At 35.8% G+C, this 22523-nt stretch overlaps 1 protein-coding gene across 1 annotated transcript in view; it reads left to right on the top strand.

Moving 5' to 3' along the window:
* CNTNAP2 (contactin associated protein 2) overlaps nt 1–22523 on the top strand; it is a 1911935-nt gene that overhangs the window by 859850 nt on the left and 1029562 nt on the right. Inside the window, exons 5-8 of the mRNA XM_045864107.3 lie at nt 1074–1277; nt 6153–6337; nt 12076–12219; nt 15744–16008. Coding sequence (XP_045720063.1) covers nt 1074–1277; nt 6153–6337; nt 12076–12219; nt 15744–16008 — 798 coding nt within the window. The remainder of the gene's footprint in view (nt 1–1073; nt 1278–6152; nt 6338–12075; nt 12220–15743; nt 16009–22523) is intronic.

Raw genomic sequence — 22523 nt, 5'->3', positions numbered from 1 at the left:
TTAAAATTAAAAGCTAAGAGAAACAGATTTTTAAAAATATTTGTAATGACAAAGGTCTAATTATGATAACAAGGTTTCTATTTGTACTCAAAATCTGCTCTGAATAATTACAGTTCATCTTCGAGCCATTCCATGGATTTGGAACCTGTTAACCAGTAGTGCATAATAAATAAGATTCATGTCATTTTCCATTTCTGGTGTGAATAAGTAGCAGTTATGAAACCAATCATAACTGCATAACCAGGCACCACCATCGCCTGTTTCTGAGGGTGGTGATAAAATTGTTCATATTTTTTAAAAGTTTATATAATTTCATGTCTTCAGTAAAATTCTCTAAAATCAAATTAGAGCTACTCTAGTCATAGTGTATTTGTTCTTCTATCACATATATGGGTGAGGATGTCTTTGTTCAGTGTAGTCATAAACATGGGCAGCCATTCCAAAGAGAAGAGGCTAACAAGAAATTTGAGACAGATATGAGGTCCAAGAGCAAAGAGCAAGAAGCTTCTTGTAGTTCACTTAGCTATAAACTCTGGGTACTACCATAGAGTTTACCGAAAATGGGAGTAGAATATAAAAACCACTAGAAAAATGAGTAGACCATCAAACCCCGCATTCCAGAATCCTTCGTTCTTTTGTCAAAAAATAAATTTGTGAGCAAAATGTATATTTAAAAATCATGAGTAATTAGTCCCATTTAAGAAGGAAAATATTAAAATCTCATAATATGTCAAGGATTAAAAATTTTACTTCTTTCAGGTGAAGTCCAGAAAAATTTGAAGCATATAAGTCATTAATGGAATTTGTTTTTAGTATTACGATTAGAGTAAGATTTGATACTAATAAAGGTTTCTTTGATCATTTTTTATGCCTGTCTTCCATAAAATTTATTTCAGAACACACAATTAAACCAAAAGAAGAAACAGAACAAGAACACAGATCTCCAGATTCTTCAGGAAAAACCACTTCTTTATCATTTATTCTGTACAGAGACCCAGTGAAAGTGGGCATATTTCACACTGGGTGGTGAAATACAGGAAATAAAATAAAATGTTATGTGTTTCTTCTTTTAGGGGCTGATGTTATCAATTTTGATGGCAACGTTGTGTTACCATATAGATTCAGAAACAAGAAGATGAAAACACTGAAAGATGTCATTGCCTTGAAATTTAAAACCTCTGAAAGTGAAGGAGTGATCTTGCATGGGGAAGGACAGCAAGGGGATTACATTACCCTGGAACTGAAAAAAGCCAAGTTGATCTTCAGCTTAAACCTAGGTATGTTCTGACTTTTGACACCATTCTGTCCATTTATTAATCTTCCCATTAGTAAAATGCTGATGCTTAATCCTTAAAGTGTAAATTATAAAAAAGCAGTTCTCGTTATGTTATTAAATCATCTTTAATCCATAGTGGTTTAATCCATTTTAGTCCATATATACTTAGTCATTAAAAAATAATTGTTATGTACTCATCCTAAGCAAGGTACTATACTAGCAACTGAGATGCAGTAGTGAACAAATAGAGAAGGTCCTTGAGTTCATGAAATTTATGACCTAGTGGAGGAGTCAGACAATATATTATCTATTATTATTTTAAAACAACTAAATCAAAAGCAATGACTTCAAATAATGATAGGTAGTATGAAATCAATTAAATAAACTAAAATGATAAAGGATACTGCAGAGACAAGAAGGGTCCACATTAGAGTATGTATTGAGGAACATTCTCCCCGAGAAGATGCACAAGCTGAGATTTTAGGACTGAAATTAGCCATGAAAATATTAAGGAGGAGAGCATTGCAAGGTAGCAGTCACTACTGACAAAAATCTGGCATGCTCAAGGAATAGGAAGGTGGCTGGTGTGGGTAGATGAAGTGAGTCAGTGGGAGAGAAGACAAGATCTGAAAGTTGGGGATTGTTCAAGTCCTGTAAGATCCTGTACGGCATGGTAAAGGTTTATTATTATTTAAGAAAGAGAAGCTGTTGGTAGGCTTTAAACTATATGGCATCACGATCTTATTTTTTTTTTTATAAAGGTTTTTATTTATTTGACAGAGAGATAGAGAGCACAAGTAGGCAGAGTGGCAGTCAGAGGGAGAGAGAGAAGCAGGCTTCCCGCTGAGCAGGGAACCCGACACGGAGCTCGATCCCAGGACCCTGGGATCATGACCCGAGCTGAAGGCAGCTGCCCAACCAACTGAGCCACCCAGGCGCCCCATCACGATCTTATTTTTAAAAGTATACTGAGAGTCCTGTGAAAGAAGATGTTTGCATTTGCGTGGGAGTCAAAGCCAGACTTCTGTATAAGGCAAGGGAGAGATGGCCCTGGCTTGCAGAGGTGGCTGTCAGTGGAGATGAAGGAAGTAGGTCTAGTTAGGAGGTGATTTTAGTGGTAAGTTCAGCATGATTTGTAATGAGAAAGAACGAGAATAAGTGAAGGATAATTCCTAGACACCTAAGGGACTTAAGTGCCATTTTCAGAAGTAGAGGCGACTCTATAGTTTCTCTACAGAGTTTCTTCTAACAAAGGATTATTAGTTTCCTCTAATAAGAGGAGGTCTAAAATGGACATGGTGTATTTTAGTTGCTTATTAGACATCAGAATTGAGATTTCTATTAGGGAGTTACGTGTATGAATGAGATTGAGAGGTGTTACCTGGAGACTGAGGGGAATAGGCAGTGAGCAGGAGGTATCAGAGACCAGGGAAAGAAAAAAGGCCGCTATTGTGTTGAATTCACCTAAGATGGAAACAGGCAGGTGACTGTTGGCTTAGGCCCCGTAGAGGTTACAGTCGATTTTCCCTCAGTGGAATAGAAAGGACAGTAGTTTTACTGACATAGGTTAAGAAAAGACGAGAAATGTGGAACTGAATTTTTTAAACAAAATATAACTAGAAATCAGATAATCATGAATCAGAGAAATAAAATATTGACTGGAAAATAGTTCCTGTTTTGTTTTGGGTTTTTGTTGTTTTTAAGCATTTTTAAGTCTCTTGCTTGGCTAAAAATTTCAGGATTTATGCAAGAAGTTTTTGGAGGGCATCGCACATTCCGTAAATTTTTCTGTTGTAAATAATAACAGATGGGCACCTGGGTGGCTCAGTCGTTAAGCGTTGGCCTTCGGCTCAGGTCATGATCCCGGAGTCCTGGGATTGAGTCCCACATTGGGCTCCCTGCTCGGCGGGAAGCCTGCTTCTCCTTCTCCCACTCCCCCTGCTTGTGTTCCTGCTTTTGCTATCTCTGTCTCTGTCAAAAAAATAAAATCTTTAAAAAATAATAAAACAGAATTCTACAAAAATATTATATCTAAAATATATTAATAGCTAAAGTTCATATGTTAAATGCATCCCAGTACAAAGCTACAAAACTAAAGATAAGAACACAAAAACAGATCCTGCATTTTTGACTTGCTTATCAGTCTGAGTGGTCTCCAGACATTCTAGAATAATGGCTTGTGTTCTACATACTAAATTTATTACTTTGAAAATCAGTATTATACTAAAAAGTATAGTTTCAATTAGGTTTTTTTTGTTGTTGGTAATACTTGATACAGTGTCTATAAAGATTTACCCTTTATTATAAAACTTTCCTCATTTCAAATCTGATCTGATGGAAATAATAGCTTCTATAAGAAAAAAATGAAGAAGATCACACAAAAAGCTGGATCACTTAATTACACAAAAATATTGAATTCTTTACATTAAATAAAATCATAATGCATGTGAAACTTGAAAAATGCAAATGTCAAATATGGAAGTTTAGGGTCATTCATGAATAAGAATTTATACCACTCCCTAAGAATACCAAGACTTTAAGAGAAAATGTAGGCATAGGGCATAAAAGGTAATGCACAGAAGAAAAATTGTTAAGTATTCTGTAAACATCAAATGCTCAACTAACTGCACTATATATAAAATAAATGCACAATAAAATAGTGATTCTAATTTTAAGTAAATCAATTTAAAAATAATATTAATATTGATGAGTATGTGACAAGATTCTTTGTACTGCTCTTTGCATCAGGAAATATTTTCAGGAAAACAGTTTGATAGTGTCTTCAGATATCTAAAAAATGCCTATATGTTTTGGTCCAGTAATCATAAGGAAATAATGAGAAATGGGTATAGGATTTAATTCCAAGGATGTACTTGGCAGTATTGATTACAATGTCAAAAATTGAAAAAAAAAGCTAAACATATAGAAATATGTTGATATGCATTTAAAATGTCTATGAATAATTTTAATTCTATAGAAAATACTATAAAACATTAAAACTGTAGTATAAAATATTATAAATAATATTTCAATATTTTTATATTGATTATATACACACACATAAGGGTATATGTATATAATTAAATATATGTATAGGAAAAAAAAACTGGAAGGAAGTAGACCAAACTATGTTTAGTGGTGGAAATGAGTGATTAATGTTGTACATATTAATTCTTTATAATATCCTCTGCTTATAATTATGTACATGTATTTGTGTATTGCCTGGGGAAAAAATAGCCCTAAATCATTTTTGAATGATTCTTAGTAGAAGATAAGGAGAAATAGGCGCTTAGGGGATAAGTATCAGAAAACAAAATGTAAGTACTTTTTAAAAATATGCACACACACTCAGAGCAATTGAATTATATCTAAGGATGTTTACTTTCTCAAACCTTTCCCTTTTTTTTTTTTTTTTAAGTGAAACACAAAGAGGAACCTTTTAAAAGCCACTGTGCTTTATGTAGGCATGACATTACTGTTTTGAAACTAGTACCTGATCCTCTGACCTCACAGAAGGATCATTACCATTTCACTGGAAAGCAGTTTACTTACAGAGTTTTATTGACTGATTGGAATTTATGACAGTCATGGAAATGCACTCACTCATATGTCCACGGTGCCTTTTTAATGCCATTACCTAAATATCAGGCATCTCTAGCTGCTACTCAGTCTTCTAGTCATTTAAAGTAATTTAGAGTAATGAAATAGAGTGTATCCTTTCACTTAGACTTATTCTGACTTTTCTTTCTCCCTCTCTGCCCCACTGCCGCATGTACACAGATAGTTATAATCACAGTCCCAGTCATAGCACATTTGGTTTCATCACCAGAAGGAAAGAAAATCTGATCCAGGAAAGATACAGAAAATGTCAGGTATAGGCATCATTATCATCCTAAATGTGAAAAAAGAAAAGAGGAAATAATTCAATGCTCTAATCAATTGTGTGTTTCTCCTATTTCTATTATACTATTTATTCTGAAACCATGTTGTATTTTTAGAGCACTTAGTTTTACCTGGTCATGAAAAGCAGTACTTGATTAGACAAAATGGAAGATAGTATAAAACATGTAAACAGTATCCAGAGATGACCTTAGTAAACATTTTGGATTCTCACAAACTTTCACTCTCAGTTATAGTCTTGTTGCCATGGAAATCTACTTTCAAAGCTAGATTAATGCTACATACATATTTTTGCAAGTATATTTTATTTTAAAATATAACTTGAGTTAATTTTCCATACCATTAAATATTACATTGTGGTTAAAATTATTGCTTTTGGAGTCAGTGAAAACTGGAAAGTGTCACGCTGTGTTTTCTTGACCAATAATAAAAATAACAGCAACAATAAAAGACTGTTAACAGGTAACATTTAGCTAATGTTCACTATATGCCAAGAAGTTGATTAAGTTCCTTGCATGCGCTAATTACTTTAATCATCATAGCAACCTTGTAAAGCTGGTATCCTGATTTTCTCCATTTTCTGTACGAGGCAGCATTGGTGCAGAGAAGCTGCCAGCTTGCCTAGGATCATAGGGCAAGCCAGTGGGGGAGCCAGCATGAGAAACCAGGCACTGGGCTCCGGAGCCATGGGGCACCGGCTTTGTAAGATGTATCAAATGTATCAGAATTCATGGCACATTAAAAAAAAACTCATATTCTTTTTTCTTTTTAAAGGAAGGGTTTTCCATCTTTAATAGCTTTTATGTATTTTGAATATCAAACTGTTGTTAAGTATAGTTACATGCTGGTTTCCCCATGCTAGCATCAGTGGATAGGACTTGAGTGGTGTACTAGCCCGTGGCTGTGATGGAAGGTTGGCAGCTACACAGAGTAACTGTGGTGTCACTGCTTCGTTTCTGTTCATTCCATGACTCAGGAAGCAATCAGCTTGGCCCCATCTATGGCCACACGTCCGTGATGACTGGAAGTCTGCTGGATGACCACCACTGGCACTCTGTGGTCATTGAGCGCCAGGGCCGGAGCATTAACCTCACCCTGGACAGGGGCATGCAGCACTTCCGCACCAACGGAGAGTTCGACTACCTGGACCTGGACTATGAGGTGGGCTGGAGGACGCGTCCATTGTGCTCCATCTTGAGTGGCTGCCTCAGTCTCCTACTGCGTCTTTGTGTTCTTGTCAGTCACATACCTGCCTGCTTCATTCGTTTTATTCCCCAAAGAAAAATTATCTTTCAGCTTCAGGGCCTAATATATTAATACTGTCATTTTATTCATTTCTAAATTTGTAATTATGAGTATTTGAAATATTTTAAAAATCTTGGTACCAAAGTAATAATTTAAAGGGAACAGACCATTTATCATGTCATCAGGGCAATTTAGTAAGTCCAGAAAAACTGTAAGTTGTAATCTTTCCATTGGTAATTAATTATGATATAGATCACCTATTATTCTTGAGGATAGACAATATACTATAAACACAGGATTGCTTAATATTTATTACAAAATATTGACTAAGAAATCCTGAGTTCTGATTTATATTAAGTCATTTATGACTTCATGACTATAGATAGTTCTTTTGTCAGGTTCTATTTTCTCAGATATAATTATCATAGAAGAAACAAAATATAGACTATTTTTTTTTTTAAGATTTTATTTATTTATTTGAAAGAGAGAGACACAGCGAGAGAGGGAACACAAGCAGGGGGAGTGGGAGAGGGAGAAGCAGGCTTCCCGCGGAGCAGGGAGCCCGATGCGGGGCTCAATCCCAGGACCCCGGGATCATGACCCAAGCCGAAGGCAGACGCCCAACCGACTGAGCCACCCAGGCGCCCCAAAATATAGACTATTTTAAGAGGTTGTCCATAAATAGGACATATTTTATCCTCTAAATGATCAAAGATCAAAAAAAAATCGTATTGGTCCCATAAAAACTGTATATTCCCATATTATACAGGTACGCTGAAATTTCAGGTTTTTTAATAAATTATTTAGAGAGCGGCTCAACCTTAAAATGCCCACCAAAAATGTTAATCATATATAGAGATAAGAGTTCTGTAAGATGTTCAACACAGTGTTATAATTCCAAGAGAAAAGGGATAACACTAAATAAATTGGATGAAATATTATTCAGCAAAGTTTCCAAACTTTCTTACTTCAAGGAACCCTCAGTGTGTTACTAATTTTTCCACAGCTGTCCTAGGCCATTCTATATTAGTTAGAGCCAGACAACTTAATGTTTATGTCCTAACAACTCAGTAGCCATTTGAAAAAAAAAAAAAAATACAGATAAAAGAAATGAAAAAAAATTAATTATTAAAACAACAATGATTACTTGCTAATGGGATGAGTGTCCCTGCATGGTACAACTCCTCAGATTTTGGAATCAGATTTGACTGCCATCTTCATCTTCTGTTCCACTTTTACTTTCATGTGACACTTTTTATGAGAGAGAAACGATAAAAAACCCACCTTCACTAGGACAGGAAATCATCAAAAGGAGGGTAGCAGGATGTTGGAATGGTGAACTAGCTCAAGCTAGTGTTTCACGTAATGCCCAGAACATGTCAAATATTGCTGTATATCCTTTAAAAATAGAAGGTGTATGGTGGCTGCGGCCCTGAGTTTTCTGTGCCAACTCAGTGTGCCTTGTCCCCAGTTTTGAAATTATTTGTATATATACACACATACATATATATATTAATCAGTATCTATATATAAATTTTTAAAAATGTGAAATATGCCCACCATAAGATAATTTACAACTGTGTTATTTTCTTTTATATATTTAAATCGTTTCTAAATTTTCTGTGAGATGAATATATTACATATATTTCTAAATAGGAATTTAAAATAGATTATGCTATGTAAACCCTGATATTGAGACTTTATTAATGTTAAAATAAATTTAAGATTATCAGAAAATAACTGTACCCCCCCAAAAAAATCTTCTTAAAGCAAAATGATTGTTGCAAGGGAAAGAATATGAAAATCCCAGAAGTTTTATTTTTTCTAAATTAGTACATTTCTTGGCTTAGGTGGCTTATCTCCCACTGTATGAGAGAATGTAAAGATGAATTATTCATCCTCAATTAATAAACTTTGAAGTACTGTAGAGGAGATGAGAGATCCTGGAACATTAGTAATGGGCAAACACAATTCCAATTTTCAAAAAACAGAATTAAAAATTTGGGGTCATAGACTGTATTGAGTTTGTGATGAAATTCATGAATATTCATGCACACACTCAGGGTCGGCAGTTTCAGGCACACCTTGAAGCCCATGAATATACATACCATCTCTGAGAACCTCAGCTAGAGATGACAACACCTGAGACATATTAGAGAGAGACACTAGGAAGAAATTCAAATTTATTGATAAAGAATCCTGAGTCCGTTGAGTTGAGAGTCTCAGTGTTTTCACACCTACCTCTCTGACTGATCCATATAGTAACTAGACTCAGACCCCAAAGGAGGCTTGTTATGAATAACTGAAGACATTCCTACCACTCAGGACATTCCAAGGGTTTTAGGAGCTCTGTGCCTGGAACTGGGAACAAATACCAAATATATTTATTATACCACATCATGATAGGGTATTCCCATCATATATAGATAAAATGAACATAACTAATCTCAAGAATATACATAATAATAAAAATATAAAGATGAGTTCTTAGTAGCTACTATTTGTTTCATGTAATTTAAAACTATATAATTTAATTTTTAACAATGGCTCTGTGGAATAGTCAGTTCTCATGAGCTAGTATGAGCAGATTCAGCACACTATAGGGGTAAATTAATACCTATCACTATTCCCAGAGATGTACATCATGAAAGAAGCAGTAGAAAACAAGCTTGCTCTGTTGAGGTAACTCAGTGTGGGCATTTTTTGTGGAAGGTGGCTAAGAGTTCACCTTATCACCTCCCGGAGCCCAATTATACTGCAAAGTGTGCCAAACGCCATGGGCAGGCAAGCTACTAGCCGCATGGTGCCCTGAGAAGGGTACAAAGGTAAACAGATACATATCCTTCTTCTCAACCAAAGGGCAGGACCACACACTGATGTTTGGCCTGGCTTCTCTCTTTTCTTCAGCGAAATTCCAGGATAGACCCTGTGGATGTTACGCCATTGCCTTTGCAATACATTTCTGCTTGGGAGGGGGAAGAATGAATGCCCCTTGCTAGTTGTAGAACTAGGCTAGGATTTTAGAGAAAGACCAGCTAGGATTTTGTAGAGAATTAATTGCATGGCTCAAGCTGGAACAAAAGTCCTGGGTTGAGTCCCTCTTTGCTCCTTACTGGTTGTGTGACAGTGGACACATCATAGTCCCCTTTTGGAAAATTAATGTAATAGCACATTTGTCATAGCATTAGTATATGAGGAGGCAATAGGAAGTAATAGAAATCACTATATGTATCAGTTCCATATTAATCAGTTATGATTAATTAGACTGCATGTAACAGATGCTTGTTTATTCTCCTCCATATAAAAGGTAATTGTAGGCAGGGAGCCCTGGGCTCAAGTGGCAGCATCATGGTTAGTAGGACTCCAGTCTCCTTTTACCTTGCTGCTATTCCAGCCCCATTGCGAATCATCCAAGGTGACTGTTCACATTCCGTTTTGCATTCCAGTGGGAAGGAAGAGTAAAGAAGGTTGTGCTCCCTTCCCCTTTTAATTATAGTTTTTGGAGTCACACAGTCTTACTACTTTAATCTCTAAGACCAAAACTTGATTCAAAGAGGTTGGTAAGTGCCATATATTGGCTGCAGTGTGCACAGCTGAAAAGCATTCTTGTTTTCCTAAAGAAGGTAGGGAGAAAGGACACTTAGAAGTATCTACCATCTCTGCCACATTTTGTGAACTCTTGGTAGCTAACAAAATGGTCAATGTGGTTATTTGGTTTAAGAGTCAGGGTTGTTATTGAATGATAATATTAATAAGCCAGTCATATGAGTTATATGACTATCTGATGAATAATCTAACAATTGCAACATTTTTTTTTTACTTTCTGAATAATTATAATATCAGAAAATATTTTGTGGTCCAGGCACTTCATTTTACTGATGAGAATACGTAATCAGAAGAAGTGGCAACCTAGTATCATAGGATTAGTTACATTAGGAATTGGGATTTGAACCCACATCTTTTAGTTGTACGGAAATCTGGTAAATTGAGCTCGTGTTGCTTCACTAGGGCACCTCTGAGGATGACATAGGATATGTGCTGAGGTTTGCTGAAAGCAGAGAAACCATAGGAGTGTTTAATCATCATCCCAACGGCATGTGGAAAAATAATGAGACAATATGTTTAAACTGGTATTTAGTAATAATGTCAAACTGTGATGCTGCCTGTTGTTAAGCATAGATTTTTATTACCATCAACTGGGAAAGAATTGGTAAAATAAACTGTAGACAAGAAATATAACACTCCACATAATTATCAATAATTGTTACCTTTGGTATTAGGTATACTTATTTAGTTCCTAATAAGTTCATTTTAGTGCCACTTGAAACTATTGCCACTTGAAAAAAAATTGTACTATTTTAGATTACTGTATAATTTTCCTTTTGTCATTTCTTAATTCTTTTCTATCTATTTATTCTCAGTTTTCCCTTCTTTCATATATAAACTCTATGGTAAATGATACATATTCAACTAACCATTATTAACAAATTTTATTTTAAGTGAGGTCTTTTGTTTTTTTATATTGTCTCATAAACTATCATTAATTTGTGCTTTTTTTTCTGCATAAACTAAGCATCTAAAATACCATGACACTAAATAAAAGAACATAAATTGTTAATGGCCTCCTAGAACACAAAGATCTGTGCCTTATGTTTCAAATATGAAACGCCTTACTGGTTGGAGCCTTAACATGTCTCAAAAATGTCTTAACTATTGCTTTCATTTTCAAAGCTTTATCAAAGTTGATAATGGTAACATTGAATAATAATTAAAAGAGAAATAACATCTGGATTATATATCTTGGTATTGCAGCTCTGGTTAGTATTTAGATTTATTTACCACTAATTCACTATTAGCAGTAAATGTCATTATGGCAATATGTATATTAAGTATAATTTGGTATTATAGGAAATTGACACTTTAGTACTGTAATTTGGCCAAAGATACAAGGAAAAAGACATACTCTCTTTTTATAGGTGGTAGTAGCCAGAGAATCACAGTAAAGGGCGCATCCACCTTATTCTTTAGGATTCAGAAGACCTATAATATCTCTAAGCCTGTAGTGCTAAAGTAACAGTCCCCATCTCCTAATATGTTCTTCGAATATATAGTAATGAGACTTTTTGAACTATTTTCTGCGTTAAAAATAAGTCTAGTGAATATTTGACTTTAATGGTCATTTAGATTAAAGTAAGTCTACATAGTACATAGGGTTTATCATTGTATTACATTAGTACTGGTTACCTCATGATGACTAGAAGTATTTATTAGGAGTATGTCTTTGAATGATAAATGATAAAAATGTGTTTTTAATATTACTTAATAAAAGAAGGTTGCTGTATAAAATCTTTTAAAACATTTCAGGAAAATTTATAAAATGTCTTTGAGTGGCTACAAGAGATTATTGCTATTTTCTTGTTAAAGTTATAATCTGATTCCCATAATTAATAATACTGTTATATACTTCCATAGCATAATTTAATATGCAACAGATTTTGGAGGCAGAAAAAAATGTCTGTATATTCTGGGAGAGATCTACAGACCTTGGTTGTATAACTGGCCTTGGTTGTATTAATAGTTTTGCCTGATTTATTGTGAATATTTTTTTAAGATGAATACAGTGTGAATGTTACATTTTTTTTCTTTTCTCAAAGATAACCTTCGGAGGCATACCTTTCTCTGGGAAGCCAAGTTCCAGCAGTAGAAAGAACTTCAAAGGCTGTATGGAAAGCATTAATTATAATGGTATCAACATAACTGATCTTGCGAGAAGGAAGAAACTAGAGCCCTCAAATGTGGTAAGATTGTTCACTCCAAAATAGTGATTCATAGAAAAATCAAAGAAGTTTTGTTTTTTTCTGGAGTATTGAACAACAACAACATCGTCATAGCATTTTGCCGTCATGCTTGTGTTGGGTTCAGCAGTGTAAGACTAACTACAGAATTACCTAAAGAAAGTGTAGATAGTGGATATACTCTGAGAATAAATAATGGTTTTTGAGTTAAATTAGCCTGCAGTAGATAGTAAGTTTAACTTAGATGGGGCACAGGATTTTGACCCAGTGTTTCTGAATTCCCCATATCAAAGGGACATACCTCAGGCATTCCTCAGTGTGTGCTTCATCCCGGCAGTTCAGCAGCCCGTAAACGTTTCCAGATGTCTTATCATATATGAATCTCCATTTCTTGTTTATGATTTAATTCAGTATTTTAAAAGTGTTACATCCAGGAACTTTGCTATATTCATTTCCATGTTTCCAAAGATAATTGATCCAGGTAAGTAAGTAAGTACACTTTTTGTGAAAGCCCTAACCATACTAAGTATAGGCAGTTAAATAAGGATCGACTGCCACTGGCTAGTGAAGGCTGTGACGTAGAACCTAATAGTGATCTTCTTCCGGCTCTGCTGTGGGTCGTTTCCAGCTTTAACTACTTCAAGGAGGAGAGCAAAAATTGAAGAACGCTCTAGCATACCTGTCTCCCCATGACACTGTTTAGGATCACTGAAAGATATCAGCTGAGAAGTCTAGTGTGTGTTCCCTATGGGTCAGCAAAAAGAGGAGTTAACTTCATCCTACAAGTGTTAGTTGGAAGAGGCTGGGGTTCAAGACCCACATTTGAGAGCCACTGGCAGTAAATGATGTTACGAGTGCTTGCACTGTTTTCCAAAAGAGCTCTGATGGTCTCTTGCCCCACACTGGAGCCTAGTGTTGTCACAAAATGATTGGACAAATAGAAATCCCCTCATGAATAAACAGGAGTTCAGGTTGGGTGTGAAAATTATTATGGCATAAAATAATAATTTAATGTGAGATTTTTCTTTATTTTTCTTCAAAATAATGAATTTCTACTGAATAAAAAGTTGAACTTTGAAATTATCTCATAAGTATTGGCTATAGAGACAAATAGTAATAGTTCTATTTATAGGCAGCAGGCACTGTGCTAGGAATGTTACTTTTATGGCAATCTGAAATAGTACCACAACATGAGTAGAGATGTTATCATATACATTTTATAGATGCCAAAAAAAAAAAAAACAACCCTGAGACTTTGCCTGGAAAAATAACTTTCCAAGATGATTGAATGTGAGTGGGTTCACAGTATGTGACCCCCGAGGTCATGGTCTCCTTACATGTTATGTTACTTCTTACCTAGAACAGTATTAATACATACACTCTCTTAAGCTTTGGATAAAATGGCACCAGGGTCCTTTTGTTTTCTCAGAAATCATTGCTTAAGATAAAAAGATACGGAATCCAAATCATCAGAATGTTTTTTGCACCTTTAAGAAGAAATAAAATGTTATTTCTGCCCAAACCTCCCAGTTGGTCCTGATAGGCATTCATTAGGCACCTAAATTATAAAGAATTTTACTACGGAGATTCATTCCCAGAACAGCTTTAACTACAAAATATATTGTAGTTATAAATGCTATTTTAGCTTGAATAACAAAGATATTTAGTAAAGCATAAATTATCTATAATTATGTTTGTTGAAATAGAATGAGCAGACATAGGATAAACTTTTAAACAAAAATATATGTACATATTAAAATTTTAGGCAGGATAGAGAAAAGTGGGACATTTTGTAAGCAACTCTGCAAGGACAAATATTTATGAAGGAAATTTGCTTTCAAAGATGTCAGGTTCTGGTATTTCAGTGAAATTGACTCAACATTCATCCTGCATTCATCTCCATGCACACACCCATTCCCTAATATTGGTTCACAACCTCCCGGACAGCTTCCTGAGTGTAATCTGCAACCAGCCCCTGGATGCAGAGGGCAGGAAGAGATAGAAGAGACAGACCACCCCACATTGGTAGGTGGCAGGTTTAATAAGCAAGGGAATTTAAGTCTTGTCTTGGGAAGCCACAAGATGAGTACATCTCTGCTCCTGCCTGCCAAGTCTTAAAAGTTTATTTAGAGGTCTTACCTGGATTTAGTTATGGATGCAGGAGGCCTTAACCAGTTCAGTACCCAGGTTGGATAGCCTCAACACCACATCTCTATCTTAAGACTGTATCCTTGGAGTGAGGAACACACATTCCGAGGACAGCGGAGAAGTCTCCATTTGTCCGAGTCCTGCTCCTGGGTTAACTGGCAGTCACAAGTCTTCTTGATGACCTCCTCCAATACCTCATTATTCATTGACTTCTGAGTCAGCACCTTTACTCAGAAAGGACCTTTAATTTTATTGGGAGACATTCCCCACAACATGGGTATGTGGTCTGTTATAACATCTCAATTATTAGGCAAAGGCAATTCTTTTCATCAGTAAAAGTAAGCAGTTAAAAAATAATTATTTGTGAAGCTACAGTGTAAATTTAGTTTGAATATTAATTCAGAGGGACAGCCTGCCTTAGATGTAATGGTTAATGTGCTGAAATGGAAGAATGATCTGTCTAAACCTAGATATCGTGGTGTTGTGTTGTTGTGAAATAAATAATTGAAGGACCAGATGAAAATGCCAACAAATTATATTCCTCAGAATATTATGGTGGGATAAAAGAAGTTGGAAGCAAACGTAGATTTTCAGAACTTTAAAAGGAAGGTACTTACACACTGGAATACAACATTTAGCATGTCTTAATGGTAAATGAAATTTTTTTTTGGTACAAAATAGAGGGAGAGTGAGAAGAAAGAAGAAAGGAATAGACTTCAATTATCACAAGCTTGTTTTTATTTTGTACACTCATACTACTATTTTCAGAAGCATTAATTCTTTATAATATATGCACACTTCATAGGAATTTAATATAACAATAATCGAAATAATCACAATTATGCTGATCCTATATAGTTAATATTAATTCGTATATATTAGGTATAGGGATCAAAACCAAGAATATTTGTCCCATAATATCAATTAATAACAACCAAATGACCATAGTAGTTCCCAGTGAGACTAGTAATATATGAATAAACACTTGACATAGGCCATCCAGAAGAGGACGGTGGCATCTCCTCCTTGGCTGAGGCATCATCAGTAATGGGGGAGGGGAGCAGCAGCTTTCTGCCCTCTTTAGAAAGTCCAGTGGTTCACACTCATGTCCACCACACAGGGACACATCCCATCCCATCAGGCTTGTCAGTCTGTCGATTCCGTGACAGATGGTTCTTGTTAATTCCTCATCTTGACAGCCAGCTGCTGAGCCCTGTTAGACACACACTCCAAGTAGAGTGATGCCGAGGTGTCCGGGTGCTGAATCCAAATCCTGTTGCTGCCTGTGAGAGCTTGGCACAAGCTCAGGCTCTGCACTGACATCCACAGACTGTAGCTTTGTTTGCATTTGTCTCAAAGCGTGCCCTTTTGTTTTCCAGGGAAATTTGAGTTTCTCGTGTGTGGAGCCCTACACAGTGCCTGTCTTTTTCAATGCTACCAGTTACCTGGAGGTGCCAGGACGGCCTAACCAGGACCTGTTTTCAGTCAGTTTCCAGTTCAGGACTTGGAATCCAAACGGTCTCCTGCTTTTCAGTCAGTTTGCAGATAATTTGGGCAATGTGGAGATTGACCTCACTGAAAGCAAAGTTGGTGTTCACATCAACGTCACGCAGACCAAGATGAGCCAAATAGATATTTCCTCAGGTTAGTGCAATCGGTTTGCTGTTTGCTCCTGAAACTGCTATTGTGATTTCCACAGCTGTCATTGCTTTTGTTTTGTTGGTGTTGCGTGCTCGTAGTTATGTTTGGATTCAGACTTGGTGAGATTCTTACTTGGCTGCCCAGAGTACTGACTGAATAAGAGAACCTTGGAAACTGGCTCAGAGGGTGAGGGGTGGAGGAGGAAATGTAGTTGAGACTGTCTCAGAGCACCAAGATCTTCTATTGCTTATACATGCTAGTTCACATTAATAGGGCAATGGACATTACTCTAAGTGAATATTTTATGTTTACAAAGAATGTCTATTTTACTGACGTAAGAGTGCCTGGTACTATTTGACTTTATGGACATTCAAATACCTTTTACTATTAGTAGCAAGTACATATTAATTTAATCAAGACTTTAAAGGTATATGCAACTGTTTGAATCAAAACCTCAGAGTGATCTTGCTAAATTTAAGCAGATTTTCAAGAAAAACTACAAGGGGTGAGTACAAAGAAGAATGACAAGATGTATGTATCAACTGAGGGAAGACTGACTGTCTTGGCTTAGCGGGTAATTTTTTAAAATTGACCTCACAGTGGTATGATACACTGAGGCTTGGGTAATATTGTTGTTAATTGAACAAACTTAGCAACCTTGGGATATTCTTTGATTAATATGGTACAAAGAAAGCTGAGATCTTGTAAACAAAGAAAAATTAGTCATGATGGTGGACTCTTAAATAGTAAAAGTTTTCATCAAATTTCTCTAGATGTTCCTTGCAGTAGATGTTTTTATTTTGTGAAGAACTACTTAGAAATAGAAGACAGAGAAAATTAACATTGACTGAGCAGCTTGTACAAATGTACCAAATACTGAGAGAGGAAGTTCATGACAAAATGCTCAACTGCATGACTGTTGGCTCTGATGTCGAAATATTCCATGTTCACTCGTGACACCATAGGTATACACCTGACGAGGTTTCTAACATGTTACGTTGTCTGTGTCCATGTCATTTCCCTGTGGGCTGTCAGGTCTTTGAGGGTAGAGGCTGTGCCTGTTCTGTTCTAGCGTATAGAGTAGCACCTGCTACATTAGAGGTGCTCTGGGAGTGTTTGTGGAGTTAGCACTGTGGCCCTTTAAACTAATGTGGAACTGGAGGGTATTATGTTGAGTGAAATAAGTCAAACAGAGAAAGACATGTATCATATGATCTCACTGATATGAGGAATTCTTAATCTCAGGAAACAAACTGAGTGTTGTTGGAGTGGGGAGTGGGGTGGGAGGGATGGGGGGACTGGGTGATAGACACTGGGGAGTGTATGTGCTCTGGTAAGCGCTGTGAATTGTGCAAGACTGTTGAATCTCAGATCTGTACCTCTGAAACAAATAATGCAATATATGTTAAGGAAAAAAAAAAGAAGAAGAAGAAGAAGAAGAAGAAGAAGAAGGTAGCGGGAGGGGAAGAATGAAGCGGGGGAAATCGGAGGGGTAGACGAACCATGAGAGACGATGGACTCTGAAAAACAAACAGGGTTCTAGAGGGGAGGGGGGTGGGAGGATGGGTTAGCCTGGTGGTGGGTATTTAGGAGGGCACATTCTGCATGGAGCACTGGGTGTTGTGCACAAACAATGAATCATGGAACACTTCATCTAAAACTAATGTTGTAATGTAAGGGGATTAACATAAGAATAAAAAAATTAAAAAAAAAAAGTGAAAAAAAAAAAAAAACTAATGTTCACTAACAGAGTATTTCCTGCTGAAGGATATGCGTCCTTTCATAAAATAGATGTTGTGTTTCTGTAGAGCATGGCCATATAGACTATTACTGAGAAGGATTCAAGGAAGATAAAGGGACCATTATATCAGAGGTGTGTCTGAATTATTGAAGTCAAAAGCCATTGTGAAATACCTAGATATTTACTTTTTCTGTTTTTGCTTTGTTAGTTTTGCTTTCCCCTGAATGTTTGGAGTCCAAATGATTGATCAACCATATTTTATCACTACTTCCCAGTATAAATTCACCTTGGGAGATTTAGAGCAAATAGAAAATATCTGGAGAGACCAGAAAAACACATAAAACAAACACACAAATATTTACCACAGTTGAAGAACATCCCATTAGATTTTATTATGATTAATGATTCTTTTCTAATGACTAAAAACATAAAAATATAAGTATGAAGGCCCCCCTCCCTCTTGACATTCTCTGAATAAACCCAAATTCCTGGTGGTTTTCCATGTAACAGGAACCATTATAATGGAAATAATAGGATCTTAAATATCGAGATCAATAAACATTTCCCTAGTTTAATTTGGTCTAATTTAAGACTCTAAGATACTTCCATCTAATTTAAACTGTGTTTATGAAAAAATAAAAGGAAGAAAGAAGAAAGGAATCCAATATGCAATGACTAATTTACATTAAGAGATTTGCTTAAATATGATAAAATTGGACTTGAGAAATTTTTGTTAATTTAGCCAAGAATCTGTGCAAATTAAGGGAAACTGATAGGAAATTCCAACATGTCGGTAACCTTGATCTTACATATCCCAGTGAAAATACTTTACTGTTCCAAATATTTATTTTTTTTTATAGACAGAGTGGAAACCACAATCTTATCAGTTATCATTGCTCAAGTTTCAGAAAGATTTGTAATATAGATGCACATACATTTTTAAAAAGTTATATCTTATACTCATTTAAACTGTGTTTATTAAAAAATAAAGGAAAGAAAGAACAAAGGAATCCCATATATGACTACATTCATTCATCCATCCTATAAATACAAATGGAGTCCATAGAAGGCAGTTTTCATCTGTATTTAAAGTACTTTACCAAATTCAATTAAAGGTATGAGTAACTTAGTGTAAGTAGCAACACTGAGAAAATAATTTAGAAAGATAAGTTAACTGAGGGCACTAATGTTTGCTTTAACAAAGGAAAATAGTTCTGTATTATGTCTGTCTTCTTTTTGTTTAATTATTATTTTTTATAATAAATGCTACAGAAAGTGAGGAAGGTAACAATTGTCTCCATTGTCTATGAAGAGGTGTAAACTTTCCAATTCAGAAAACTTTGAAGGAGCATTTGCTTTTTACAATAGAAACATTTTTTTGGCTCTCTTTATTTTTGTTTTTGAAGATTTTATTTATTTATTTGAGAGAGAGCAAAAGAGAGATCACAGAGAGAGAGGAGGGAAGCAGACTCCCTGCTGAGCAGGGAGCCAGATGTGGGGCTCCATCCTAGGACCCTGGGATCATGACCTGAGCCAAAGGCAGACGCTTAACCGACTGAGCCACCCAGGCACCCCTGGCTCTCAGATTCTTAAGAGAGGAAAAATCAAAGGAAATAATTACATGTTTAGCATGCTTTGTTATATGTTGTTTGACCTGGAGTATAAACACCACTGATTTATAAATCACTGAATTGTTGAACAAATGTCTCAGCTTTAGCACCTTTTTGTGAATGCAAGTGTGGATGCTCTTCTCAAAGACCAACAAATCCTTCATGTCTACCTTATTCTTATCAGCAGCATAAACATTGAAGTATGTCAGTCCTTTTTTTATTTTATTTTTAAAATAGCTTGGTTGTGAAAATGTAGAAGATACCTAAAATTTAGAAAACAAAAGCAGTCACTGCTAGCATTTCTGTGTGAACACACGCATAAGAAAAACACTGTACGGTAGTGCATTGAGAAGTCATCGTAGAGACACTCAGGTACTGTGTGTTAGTACATACTTGTAACTCAGTTTTATTTTTAAAATGTGAATAAGTTCTGTGGTCCAAGATGAAGCTCATTCAAGTGGTTCAAAAGCCTTTTTATTCTGTCTTGGACGACATTGTTCTTTGATGATAAAGTCAAACTAAATCCTGTAAGTTAGTATTCAATATTTTTTTCACCCTCCTTGTATTTTTCCCTCTACCTTCTGATTGATTTCAGGTCTCATTAGTCTTGACACTGGACTCAACTTGTAAAATTCAGTCAAACTTCGAGTAACCTTGACTTTGCAGAGCAGGTTATCTTTCTGTGAAAATATTTTCCAACATCAACTTTTATAAAACATTCCATTATATTTATTTCTATTTAGAACCATACTTAGTGAGTGGGGAATACAGATTTATGCTTTTCCCTTGGCTCCGAGTAAGTAATAAAAGGGGGGAAAAGTGCTAAAAGGAACAGATGGGTAACATGTGTTCATTGAGCATACTGTTTAACATACGTATCGGAACCCTGGAGAAGGTGGGCCTAGAACTGTGTTTTTAAAATTACTTAGGGTTTTTGAAATTTGTTTTTCCAGCTTTTTTGAGGTAGGCTTGACGAATTTAAATTATATATATTTACATGTACAGGTTGTGCAATGTGACTTTTTAAAGTGTATGATAATATATATACACTGTGAAATAATGACCACAATCAAGTTAATTAATGCATCTGTCACCTCACACTTACTTTTGTGTATATGTGTGTGTGTGTGTGTGCACATACACAGTGAGAACACTTAAAATCTATTCTCTTAGCAAATTTCAGGTATACAGTGCAGTATTATTAAGCATAATTACCATGCTATACATTAGATTCCCTGGAACTTTTTCATCTCATAACTGAAAGTTTGTACCTTTTGACCAACATTTTCCCATTTTCCCCACCCTCCAGCCTTTGGCAACTATTCTACTCTCTGGTTCAGTGAATTTTACTTTTTTTAGGTTTTACATAAAAGTGAGATCATACAGTATTTGCCGTTGTGTATCTGGCTTCTGTCACTTAGCATAACATCCTCCAGATTCAAATGATTTTGATAAAAACACAGAAAACATAAGGAAACATTTTATATCGCACTCAATACCTACTGAAACTTACTTTGCTGCTTTAGATGCACTCTTACTGTATGTTTTTTTTTTCTCTTTTTTTCCATTAAATTTTTCATGACCCATCAAATGATTTTATGACCTAAAAACAAGTTGTGACCTACAGTTTGGAAAACATTGACCTACAGATCTGTCTTCTCATTTGAAGAGTTGGAATTTTTTAAAGTTCCAGTTGCTTGGAGGTATTTACACCATCAATCCGTTTTGGAAAACTAAATGTGTCTTCCAGGAACAATACTGCAGTATTATAAAGGTAGTAAAAAAGTATGCATGTGTATTACTGTCTGACGTATAGTCAAAAAAAAAAAAAAAAAAAAAACTACCCACCATTTGAAATAAGGTTTTTATTGGAAAATTCCTCAATTTTATGTCACTAATGCACAGATGTTTACAGTAATACTCTAATGTTGTGGTCTACCCATATTAAGAAGGTCATAAAATGTTTGACTCAGCATTTATATAGTGGAAGGGAAGTGATTTCTATTAATGATCTTTCTTACCTATTGAAAAAAATCAATTTCTATCCATGTAAACAAAGCCTTTTAGAAAAGTCATTCAGAAAATGCACTGCTTCTAAATCAGCTGTTTTCTAGCTGAAGTATTAGAACCTTGTTTTGTTTACATAGATACTCCTTCAAGTTTAGAATGACTTTCCAGCATCTGCACTGCTTCAGAAGCATGTATTCAGTAAAGATCATCTTTGTTTGTATTTCTGTCTCTAAAGAAAATCTTTGTGAGGCCTCGTTTTATTTTTGTTTTATTACAGTGTCTTTTGTAATCCTTTTGAGTTCCATTTGGGTGTGTTAAGGGAAGGTGTCTTAGTCTAATCAGGCTACTGTAACAAAATAGACTGGGTGGTTTAAGCAACAGACATTTATTCCTCGGAGCTCTGGAGGTGGAAGCTTGCCATCAGGGTGCCGGCGTAGTTGAATTCTGCTGAAGAAGGCCCTCTTGCAAGTCGTAGACTATAGACCGCTGCTTTCATTTGTTCTTGTCTTCACAGGTGGGAGGTGCTGGAGAGCTCTGTGGGGTCTTTCTGTAACAGCACTAACCCATTCAGGAGGGCTCCACCTTCATGACCTCAGCACCTTCCAAAGGCCCCAGCTGCTAATACCATCACACTGGGCATTAGGATTTCAACATATGAATTTGTAGGGGGCAGATACAAACATTCAGATCATGGCAGATGGAGTAGACATTTTCTTGGCTTCTGGTGTAGCTTGGGAACTTGGTGGTAAATACTGGCATGTTTCCAGTTTATTGTTGGCAAATGCATTTCCCTGGAACTGCTCCTGGCATAGTCTGTCCTAAGCAATTAGAATATCTCTTCTCTTGATTTTATGAACATTTGAAAATGTAGTTAGTACATTAATTCTGGGAAGAATTCATACCAATTTTGAAAATTCAGTGATAACTTGCCTCATGAGGTTTCTTTTTCATCACGTGAGAAGAAAAAGTTTAGGTTGCAGTACTGTTTTTTGTGTTTTGTTTATTGAGATATGATTTTCAGCTCTCTGATTTCAAGCACCTGGGTGGCTTAGTCAGTTAAGCATCTGCCTTCAGCTCAGGTCGTGATCCCAGGGTCCTGGGATCTAGCCCTGCATCAGGCTCCTTGCTCAACAAGGAGTCTTCTTCTCCCTCTCCCT

The sequence above is a fragment of the Mirounga angustirostris genome, unplaced genomic scaffold (genome assembly GCF_029215605.1).
Source record: "Mirounga angustirostris isolate CCGP_5_RB_7025 unplaced genomic scaffold, mMirAng1.0.hap1 SCAF_12, whole genome shotgun sequence".
In the NCBI taxonomy this organism is placed as follows: Eukaryota; Metazoa; Chordata; class Mammalia; order Carnivora; family Phocidae; genus Mirounga; species Mirounga angustirostris.
Note: the sequence above shows the minus strand (reverse complement) of the source record. Positions and strands in the feature narration are given on the sequence as shown.